The sequence below is a fragment of the Clytia hemisphaerica genome, unplaced genomic scaffold, assembly GCF_902728285.1.
Source record: "Clytia hemisphaerica strain Z4C2 unplaced genomic scaffold, Clytia hemisphaerica genome assembly, whole genome shotgun sequence".
NCBI classification, from domain to species: domain Eukaryota; kingdom Metazoa; phylum Cnidaria; class Hydrozoa; order Leptothecata; family Clytiidae; genus Clytia; species Clytia hemisphaerica.
In genome coordinates, this window is record NW_027104441.1 from 193,104 (window position 1) to 204,725 (window position 11,622).

Genomic DNA, 11,622 nt, shown 5'->3' on the forward strand with positions numbered 1-11,622 from the left:
GTTCAATCAAAATTTAGGGAACTTTGATAAATTCGGGCGAAAAATCGACCCTAAGAGTTTTATTTCTCGCAAATTTTTGCCCATCTTAAATTAAAAAATGGTCAGATAATTTTTCTAAAATTTTTCTAAAAAATCTTCGTTTTTCTCACTTTTTACAACCTTTGAATGTACTTTCTCTGATTTCAACCCTTACAGTGCACTTCGGGAACTCTCAAAAAACGCCATAATCGAGTCTAGAGTGCTGAGTCAGTCGTTTACATTGAGTTCCCCAGGGTGTAATTTATATTTTCCTATTCATTATCAGTTTCAAAACCATCATTGATTGCTGAATCAACAGTGTCTTCCTTTACGTTCAATATGTAATCATCGCTTTCCTTTTCCAATGTCATCCGTTCCCCTGGCGGTGAAAATTCCTTATTTTCCGTTGATGACGAATCATCAATTTCCATATTTCCCTTATTGCTTTTATCACAATCATCATCGTCGAGTTTATTTCGAATTGTTAAAGATTCATCACCGCTGTCGTTTTCTCGTTTCAACGAATCATTCCCAGAATCCTTCACGTCCTTTGTGTTCTCTCTCATTTCTTTACCAGTTTCAGCTTCCAAAACGTTTGCCTTGGCATCTTCACCAATTATCTTATTCTTAGCATTTGTCTCACTAATGATGGTTTCATTAGATTCCTCGGTTGGTTTGTCACTATCCTCCAATACTGGTTCAGCTGATTGAAATTGACTCCATTCAAAGTCTTCGATAGTCGGTTTCAATTTTTCATTTTCTTGCGAATCGTTGGCAGATATTTCATTTGCTTGGATACCAAACTTAAATTCTATTTGCGATGGCTCTTGAAATGTTATGGTGAATTGTTGATCCTTTGAGTCATCGCCTATAGAAAAGGAAAGGTGTATAGATAGTCATTACAGTTAGACACCCCCTTCTCAAATGACAACCAAAATATCATCTCCAGTGGTGGAGAATTAGTTAGCGCTTCGAATAGTAAATCGTCAAATTAGAGACCGTCAGCTGAAACTCATTGTAAATTTAGAAAATTGTAATCAAATTCTGACTATTATAGTGAAGGGGATGATGATGGAAGGTTAAAAATCCGTTTCAAACATTTTGCCCACAAGTATTTAACAAAACAATATCATAATCACTGTACACAGTAACTACTCACAGATTTCCCCATGGAAGCGTGACCGATTTTGAAGTCGAACAGACCGCCATGTTGTTTTTAATTTACCTTAGAATTTTGAAGGTTCGTATTTCAAAATATTCGAATGGCGCTGTTAACGACGGATTGACTACCAGAATCGAAAACAAATGGCGGACTAGTCAGCTCTGAATTTCGACACGCTTTCAATCTTTTATATGGAAAGCCTTACCCAGTCAAGTAATTAGAGATCAGTGCTCTAACCCTAGAAGAAGATCATACCTTTGTTGTTTTTCTTATCGTCATTTGGTTTTGGTGTTGAAGGCGGTTTCAAGATGCCAACAATTCCTGATGCTGAACTATCAATTGAACCTGATCGAGTATCGCTGACAGTTGAAGTAAGGATTGATCTGTGATGACCTTTCTTTCGAAGTGTAGTGTGTTTCTTACGGAACATTCTCTTCTCTGAAATATGGAAGGAGATTTTAAGTTTTTTTTGGGAGGGGGGGGGAGGCTTGTGATCCGCGTTTCAAGATGTATCAGAAATAAAAACTTTCGATGCTTAAAATGGGTCATTTTACTTCGATATCCATACTCGGGCGCTAGAAGAGTAAGTTTTGAGGAGGCATGCAAGTCATTGTTTTGACGTCATTGCGTGGCCAAGATGTGCCAGAAATGGAAACTTTCGATACTAAGAAAAGGCCATTCCCTTTGATATCTATACAGACAGGGGTCGAAAGTACACATTTCCAGCGGGTAATCAAAGAAGAATTTACATGGAGTGCAATGAATGTTTCTTTCATTTCTTCCAGAGTGTTCAGTTTGAGTCTTTTTTTTCCAAGGGTTTGGATTACGAAGCATAATCTACCCTCTCCTATTTTTACAATAAAGTTTTGATTAAAACTTTGGCTCCTGGCATTCGAAAAGGCTGCAAAGTCGAATGCTATCAAAAGCTCACAAATAAGAAAACAATACTTACGTCCTCTGAGAATCCACAAAATAAAACATGACAAAATCACCAGAAAGCATAACAAACTACCAGCAAATATAGCTTTGGGAAAATCATGAGAATACAGAATACTTGAGCAAGGATAAGGAGAACCAGATTCATGTAACCCTAAAAGAAATAATAAAAGCTGAATATTTAAAAGATTGCAACAAAATACTGAATTTAAAATATTCTTTTTTCATGATATAAATGGGAGACGTCTTTTTATAACAGCAAACAGCAAACTTGTGGTCATAAGATTTCGATGGCCAAAAATACCAAGTTAAGAACAATTTAAAGGGGTTATGGACTCTAAAACAACCTTTTTCTCAGGAAATTGCAAAAAACATACCGACGTCAGTACGATTAAGACAAGATTTGACGCGCTAAATCACAGTAGAGCTGACAGTCAGTTGGTCTTAAAGCGGCTGTATTCCTTTGTGTGTTTTAGTCAGAGAGTTGTTGTAATACATTGTTTGCTCAGAATTTCATGCTCTATCAGATGGTACCAATCATCTTCGTTTATTTTGACTTTTGAAAAAAGCTATTTCTCTACCCCTCATTTCCCTTGCAGATTTGCATGTGGCGTCACTATTTTGGTCATAAAAAGTTTTCCCGGGCCTTATCCGCGTCCTCCCTCTCAAAAATACCGAGTTTATGTATTTGCACTTTTGAGGACGGTAGAGTGACTGAAGCGATTCGGAAAAACCCGCAGTTCCGCCCCGCAAAATCGAGGACGGTAAAAGTGCTGATTTACCGTTGTCCTCAGCTGGTCAGGATCTACTCAAATTAGAACCTTACCGTCTCCGTCGCTGAAAAACACACATACATAAACTCGCTAATGTCTCGTAATATACTGTTCTTTGCAATAGACTAAAAATGGCTAGGTCGTAAAAAAGATGTCACGGAACCCCAGGCTTGGCCCCTACTATATATGAAAAAACGTGTAATTACCTTGTAAAGGCCTAGTTTTGCAAGTGTAGTCAATTTGTGTCACGTACTTCACCTCGTTAATCTGGTCAGAATATCGAACTTTATAGGTGATATTCTCATGAAGTCCAACTATACGGTATAAAACTGGCATTCGATACATATTCAGCATCATTTGGAAAGTTTGATTTCCCAAAGAATCGATCGCTAAATCATTCCCAAGGTAAAGTAACGGTTTTCTTAGAATCGTGATTTTGGAATCTTTGATAGTAGCCAGCTCTAAGTTGTTGAAATAAATCCGAATTTGATAAGTAGTTATATTTGGATTGACAAGGACTTGCCATTTTGTTTCGAGAGGTGGTGCTGTATTGTTTTTCTGCGATACTCCAATGACGGTTTTTGTGTAACTGAATCGTTTATCTTTCTTCAACAATGTTTCTTTTTCTTCTGGATATCCTAAAAAATAGTAGTCCCTAGATTGTATGTCTTTTGGATAACCCTTCCTCATTTGGAGAGTTATTCCAGGATGGGAAAGGACTGGAAAAATTTTGGGATGTTTTTTGAGTGTGTTGTAGAGTTGAAAATCTTAATGCGTTCTAAAGAGAGGAGAGTTGGGTATAATCAAGAAAATATAAAGCCTTCTTGTTGCCCTTAAAGGTTTTGCTTTTACATAAGTGTCCCCGTTTCATATCAGGTCTATTGTTATATTATGCTGATATACAGTAAGCAAAAATATGTTTTTCTTTTCCTTTTTCTGACCAATCTTGCTCCACATTTGTGTCAATCCAATGTGAAAAAGCTTGTGAATTAAAAGTGATGAGTAAGCAAACAATATCACTCTTATTTAAGAACAAAAACTTTAGGTCAACCCTAAAAAAACCCATGAACACGAAAACAGAAACAAGGGCGTGGTGGTTCGATTAAGAAATATTAAGTAAAATACTATATATTATATTAGTAAAATTTCTGCGAACAAATGGAGTCTTATTTCTTTTTTGGCTAAATACTTCTCATTTTAAGGTGTATAAAAGCATAGAAGCGTCGGAAGTCGTAATCTTTGTCTGTCACCCGCCCTAAAAATCAGCCGCTGAGGAGCGGAGGGGGCAGTTATCTAATCTAATTTCTATTACTAGACAACCAATCTGATCCTCGTTATGACCATGTTTAAAGGACATCATGCTATACCGTTCTATGAAGCTTATTTGACGTTCGGGATTCTGTGGTTTATGCTAAAGGCTATTTCAATTATCATCAATTACAGCTTAATGAATACAATTAATTAAGTTAAAAACAGTTACCTTTCGCATTAGCACTAATTAACAGAATTAACATCAACAAACAAAAAATCGTCTTTCCCAAAATACATGTTGTCATTTTTTTCATTTTCGTCGAATTTATTGCCTTATGATTTGGTGCTTCTCGAGTGTTTTAGATTGCTGATCTAAACACTGTTCGTTTGACGTGAAAATGATGCAGAATTGTAAATCTTCTTTTTCTTAGATATAATTCTTGCGTCACTTTATTTCAACGTTTTGATTTGCTGAGATTATCATGTGATTGGAATGGAGACCATCGATTGGCTTTCTTTAAATCATGTGACCGGATTTGAGCATATTGATTGGTTTCCATCTCGTTCTGTTGATATTTGGCTTGTTTTGAACGAGAGGAAACATTTAGAAACGGTTTGTTTCACTTAGCTGTTTCCCTTAGAAGCATCCGCGATAAAATATGCGTAATGTGCTAGTAAATTTTTGTCTATTTTTTTCTTCGGAAAGCGTAGTATTGCATTACTAGAAAAGCCTCTCAATTGTGATTCCCAAGTTAAAGGTAAGGATCGTCTAGCCTGAACTCATTGGATGTCCCATAAAAGGGTTCAATGATTTTCTTGTAGACTTATGTTTCTTCTTGTTAACTTAGTTTTGATGGTTTTAAGACACCAACGATGTGAAAACTTGACTCTATGGACAGAATAAAGATATCCTCAATTTAAGGAGGTTTTTCGAGCTGATTAGTACAAGTGTTGTTTCTAAAAAGGTTCTTCAACTTATTCATTCAATAAAAATAATTGGTGAATAATGCTTAGGCGTAAAAATTTATGAATACAATGGAGCATCTTTAATACGAACCTCTATAACCCGAATGTCTCGAACAAGTTTTATGGCCATTTCATTTAACGAAGCCTTGTAAATCTTACTCCATGACTCAAGATTTCCATAAACTCGAAAAGATTTGTGTTTGCCATGCGTTTTGAAGCTATGGAGACGCCACTGTACATTTGCAAACCATTTTATTCTTATTGACGACCAAAACGGTTGCACAAGCTTGGTATAGGAGATTCAGAAATCTTAACAGAGTTTGAAATTAAGAAACAAATGGTTTGAGCTTTAGACTGAACTTTAGAGAGCCTCTTAATGAATGAACAAACTGTGACAACGATAGGAGCGAAGATGTAGAGGAAAAACTAAAATAGTTTTCAAATTTGTTTTTGCTTGTTACTAGGATGTCCTTTGGACGGATGACCTTTTACCCTCGCTAGTTTTAAATATTGTCACGAGGAGTAGAAAATATCACAAGATTTATGATATTTCCTATCTCCGAGATGTTTTTATTTTCTAATCATTACTTATGAGCCCTAGAGCTGAATCTTGAAATAAACAGATTTAACGGTTCTGCTCTGGGGCTCTTTACTGAGTATTTTATCGATTTAAACAGTAATTAATTTATTTCTGACGAATATCGGCGATTTTTCGGTCCATACTGGCGAGTCATGGAATTTAAGTTCCTTATCGGAATTGAAAAATAATGTCTTTAATGTCTGGAAAACGGAATTTATCAAAAATCATCAAAAACTGTTTGAAATCTATTAATGAAAATCTTGCATTTCAAATGAAATTTCGATGGTGGGAATCCAAGAAGTATTAAACGAAATCGGGGATCCTGCTCAAGTCTACTAATAATCTTCAGTTTTAGAAGCATCATTATAATTACTTTTTAACAGTAATGGAGGCACGTTTCTAGGAAAAACTAACGTGGGCTGAAAGAAGGAAGGAAGAAGTTTGAAAATGAAATAGCAATAAATCATTTTTTTCTTTTTGGCATGAATTTACACGCATTCAAGGAAGTTTTGGTATTACCGTAGAATTCATAGCATCTTTTATGTGACGCAAACACATGTGAATCTTTCAAAAAGAGATATGACACACCTTTTCGACCGGAGTCGCGCGCTTTATCCCACTAAAACCGTCTCAATCCTTTTATGAGGCATTTTTCTATTGTCTATAGGTGCAAAAAAGGACTGGGACGTTTTTAATGGGATAAAGTTGACAAAAAAAATCCCGTGCGGCAATTGGTGGCTACGGTCGAAAAGGTGTATTGTGAGACCCTTTCATACAGGTGAAACTCCTTACACCCATAAAGGTAAAAATTGACTGATTAATACTATTGGATAGAGAATTTATTTCTTAGCAAAAAAGTATACTACAGCAATAGTCTTTGCAAGTCAAACGTATAAAGAAATACAGGTATGTGAAGTTCAGAACTCTTATCAGGTTGAGTACGATTGATGTCAATTTTACCTAACACGTAACAGATCTAACAGGATTTTGAACTTTGCATGATTATTATATCAAATCAAATTAAAATACCAATGAAAATGTGTATTAAGTGTACCTGCGGCTCAAATTGAAAACTGTTAGAAAAAAATTAAACGAAACTCCATGAAAATATTACGGAAAATCAAAACTTAAAACAAATTTTGTTTATAAACTTTGTATTCTCAATTACCTGGCTTGGTTTTAAATTCTCAATTAGCGAGAGGGGAGTGGTTGAAAATGTCTGGAAAAACTATAAGAGCTGGTATGTATAATAAAATAATAAAATATATAATAAAGCTCCTGCTTTAATGCACCCCTGTTTTACAGACCAAGTAGGACTCCTGTTCGATTGAAAAATGCGACTTGACTTTCATAATTCAAAATTCAATGAAAAAAACTGCACTCCAAAATCTTTCAACTGCATTTCTTGACCTAAGTACCGGGTGTTTCAGAAAAAAGTGTAAAAGTTTGAATAGGTAGTTTGTGAGAAAACTAATTTCGAAGGAGGAAAGACTAACTTGAAATTTGAGCTATCATACTTTAAATTTGCTTCACGTGTTCAAAAGTTATGAAGAAGATTCTAGGACAATTGCCCCTGGACAATTGCCCCCAGGACAATCACCCCCTAAAAAATAAAAACATTCCAAAACTCCCAAACATTCGTGACAATGTTTTATCATTACAGTTAGTCCTTTTTACCATTTTATGCTTAATTGCCACCGGAGGAAGCCTAAAGCTTCTGAGGATAGCATTCATAGCTTCACGCATAAGGAATTTGGGCAAACATCTCATAATTTTGCGCGCGTTTTTCAGTATTTTAGTTCCGCTTAACGGTAGCATTCTTATCTTAGGTCTCTCTATTGTTTTATCATCATCAAAAAGACTTTTCCGGAGTTATTTGGATCTGATTACTCATTTTGAAATGTCAGTTTGTCTTTTTCTTATCCCTGGAGAGTTAAATGAATCTAAGGAAATTCCCTTTTCTGGGAAATTCCCTTTTTATACCAAAAGTAGTTATTAAGCGCTCTTCATAAGTTAAAAATATTACTCTACTCAAAGTATTCGAACAGTTATGTTGCTAAACGTGTATATTAGTAAAATAACATATGAAGAGCAGTATCTTCAGATACATACGCTTTTTATAGGAAAAACCAGTAAGTCATATCAGTTCGGGAAATTGAATAGAACCGCAACGTTGCGTTTTTTTGCAATGATTCCCTCAGCGTGAGCTGCGATTTTTCGCAACGTTCCCAATTGAGAGGGCGGTCAATGAAAAATCTCGTATAGTAAATATTACATCATTAATAGCATAATTAGTATAATTATGCTATTGTTTCGGGCTCCAACCCTAACCCTAACTGGAATGATCGATATTCTTATAAAAAATGTTTCTTATAAAACATCGATATTTATAAGCAGTGTTTCTTATAAAACATCGATATTCCTATAAAAAATGTTTCTTATAAGGAATCTCCATAAGATAAAGCTGCAGAATTTCACAGCGCTGCGGAATATGACAACGCAAAAAATGCGAAATTTTGCAACGTTGCGGATCTATGCAATTTCCTGAACTGATATGATTCTGGCTGGGCTGCTCTTAAATTTAATGTTTTTCAGCCTTAAATGTCAATATTAATTAAAATGGAAACATGTACTTCTCAGTAATTTCTGAAATCTGAGGTTCAGATTCTTCTTAATTTGTTCTTAGGTTTTGGCCAAATTTCAGCCTCGTATTCTTATGAAATTGTTCTTATAAAAAGCGTGTAAGACAAGGCACGGATGTCACTCTAAGTAGACTGTAAATCACTCCCTTGACACATTTGTTAGTATTGAAAGAATTTTGTCTCAGATGAGAGGTCACTCTTAACAAAAATTACTATAGGGCTACCTTTTGAACGCAAATTCAACTCTATGTGTTCGTTTTGCTGCGGTGGCACCTTAATGAAAGTTATGGCTAGTTATTCTTTAAAACTGCATTTAAGAATGCTGCATGAAAGTGTATGAAAGGATGCTGCTAATATTATGATTTTTCTAAAAGCCACTTTTTATTCGAACCATTCATTCACAGGAGAAAATAGTCTACATCGTACAACCACTGTAAAACAAACATGCGTGACAAAAATTGATTTTCATTCACAAAACTTCAATTGCCCGGGGGGGGGGGTAATTGTCCTGTCACCATTAGAAAATTTGAAAAACTTTTGAAAAAGCGTCAAAATTGATCCACACTTTTTTCTCAAAATGACACTTTTTCGAACATACGTAAAGCAAATTTAAAGTATGATAGCTCAAATTTTAAGTTAGCCTTTCTTCTTTCTGATGGTGAAATGTTTAGATACATAATATTTTTAGGTTTTTCACAAACTACCTTTAAACTTCTTTTTTTTTGAAACACCCAGTACAATAGAAATCCGATCCCCATTGGAATTTTATCAATTTTCAGAAATATCAGATTTTAGAAACTTTCATCTCACCACTAAAGAAAGGAAGAAGTTCCACCGGGGCTGTGTGACAGGGGTGGTCTAATAATTGATTATATAACTAGTGATTGTTATACTCCCAAAAGGAGATTTTTTTCACTGTTTCCCACGTCTTCAAAGCATAGGTGATTGTTCGTTTATCAAAGATGCTGACATTATCATTTCGTCGAAACGATCATCATCATTTTCATCATCTTCTTTAATATGGTCGATTTCTACGTCACCGAAAATTGGATTGTTAAGATCACGTGGTGATATTGAACATTTGGGAGTTGGGTCTTCCATGATGTTTAGATGATCGATAGTTTGAGTGATGGTTGTTTCATGTTTTGGACGCTTTTCGGCTACCGTCGGTGGTGTTGCTATCCGGACCTATATGTATTGAAGGCAAAAAAGATTTATCATAATATTAAATTAGAGTCTCTTTAACTAGAACCTCTATAACTCGAAGGTCTCATTAACTCAAACAAGTTTTTTGTCCCTTCATTTAACAATGCTTTGTAAACCTTACTCCCTAACTCGAAATTTCCTTAAATCGAACAATTTTGTGTTCCCCGTGCGGGTTCGAGTTTGGAAACTCTACTGTATTAAAATAGCTTGTTAAAAAAGTTGTGCTAAAGTCTTCTTTTTTCAGTAAAATTGAGCAAAATATCACAAATGATATATTTGTACATTAAGAAATCGAAATTACTTGTGTAAAAAACTAAACAAAAATATTATTTTCGAAAAAGTTAAGCCACTCACCACCTTTTCTTTTTCCCCGTCTTCCAGATGTGATACTCCGATGTAGGGAGTACCCGGTGCGTTTGCTACATACTGTGGTGTATGAGTTCCGTTGGATCTTTTGGTCATGTCCGGAGATGTTTGCAATGAGGGTTGAATTGAAGAATTGATTGATGAAACTTCCGTTTTGAAGACACTTATGGATCGTAACACCTGAAGTCGTTTTGATTGGTTCATGTCGGATTGCTTACGGGATGAAAATCGTCGACTACTGGCACCGTCGTCGGAATAGTAGCTGCTGTCTTCAGACGTGTATCCCGATAGTTGTCGGATATATTTGAACTGCATGAATAGGTGGAGTGCGTCACGCCGGAAACGACGGTTGAAGACGGAATACAGGAAGACGTTAACGACGCTGTTTGACGTGTGGATGACTTTTAAGATTGCATTCACCATGAAGTAATTTTTGACTTTGATTGGTGGTGGGTGTAGATACGACATGTACGTTGTTGTGATGAAAATGTCTCGTGGGAATATAAGGGCTATGAAACATACACCCATCGAGACGATCATTTTCAAGATACGGCGTGTTTCACGTGCGCGAAACTCTCTTGAACGGGGATACGTTAACTGCGTCTTGTACGCTAGCTTCAAGCAGACTCTTACGGTTGTCACTGAAAAGATTAGAAAGAAGCAGGTATCACTGATGATATTGATACTGACTAAGGATTTTATGTATAGTAAAGCACCCTTCCGCCCGATCAAGCAACGTTTTCCGCCTTCGTGGACATCTAGAAAATACATGTATGGGACGTTTATACCAATTGATAAGAATATGGTCACAGCGATCGCTTTGTAGAGGGTACTCAAAGAGAACTGCTTCTTGAAGGGTGTGCATACAGCGCGGTCTCGATCTATAGCCATAAGTAAGATCAAACCAAGAGAGATAGAGGAGAAGATCGGTCCAAGGGCGGGGATGACTTTACAGCCAGCGTAACCAAAATGCCAACTTTTGTAGTTTGTTTTGATTTGGTAGATGTAGAAAGCAGGGTTGATAGTCGATGCCAGCAAATCAACAACTGCCAAAATCAGTATCATCCGTTCAAACTTGAGAAAACGTTTGCGGTTTTTAGCCCTGGAGTACACATAAATGACCAGGACATTGCCAAGAATTCCCAAGATCATTAAAAAAGAGAATAAACCAAGTTGTAAATTAATTTTGTGTTCAGCATCCATCGCTGTTTCCTTATGGTGCGTTTTCCACAATTGTTTTATGTGGTTTGATCTGGAACGAAATCCTTCCTGTTTTGCTAGTTGCTCCTTATGCTAAACAACAAGTGTTGAAGCAAACAAATAAGGAAAATGTCTTTTGCAATTCGCATTGAAAAGTCTTTAAATTGTTAAGGTGAAAATCAACAACGTGTACAAACGTTTACAAATGGTGTCCTTGGTGTCCTCTAAAATCAACATTTTGCAATTGTGCAAAAGTCTTCTTCACTGCTTACTCCATGATTTTAAAACACTTAAATTTGGATTAGAATGAAAAAGAACATTTTTCTTTAAAATTTACATTTTCACTGGTAAAATATTTATCGTAAGTTAGTAAGAAGAAAAACATAAAAACCCATTTTTTGAAAATAAATATTTTTTGGGAAATCCAAATTTTCTCCTCACTTTAAATTACAATTCGAAGGCAAAACCAACGGTATTTAACAAAAATATAACACCCCTGTCTCACAGCCCCGGTGAAAAGTT

At 35.8% G+C, this 11,622-nt stretch overlaps 2 protein-coding genes across 2 annotated transcripts; both read right to left on the reverse strand.

Annotated features, from left to right (window-relative positions):
* Positions 1–64: 64 nt before the first annotated feature.
* On the reverse strand, positions 65–4,522 carry LOC136820822 (uncharacterized). Its single transcript, XM_067077054.1, has 5 exons — positions 4,370–4,522; positions 3,096–3,527; positions 2,133–2,270; positions 1,436–1,618; positions 65–886 (listed from the first exon to the last, which is right to left on the reverse strand). Exons 1-5 carry the CDS (start codon positions 4,452–4,454, stop codon positions 291–293), a joined length of 1,434 nt encoding a protein of 477 aa, XP_066933155.1. The 5' UTR covers positions 4,455–4,522; the 3' UTR covers positions 65–290.
* Positions 4,523–9,209: 4,687 nt separating this feature from the next.
* LOC136820918 (visual pigment-like receptor peropsin) lies at positions 9,210–11,146 on the reverse strand. Its single transcript, XM_067077152.1, has 2 exons — positions 9,889–11,146; positions 9,210–9,516 (listed from the first exon to the last, which is right to left on the reverse strand). Exons 1-2 carry the CDS (start codon positions 11,101–11,103, stop codon positions 9,259–9,261), a joined length of 1,473 nt encoding a protein of 490 aa, XP_066933253.1. The 5' UTR covers positions 11,104–11,146; the 3' UTR covers positions 9,210–9,258.
* Between the last annotated feature and the right edge of the window lie 476 nt (positions 11,147–11,622).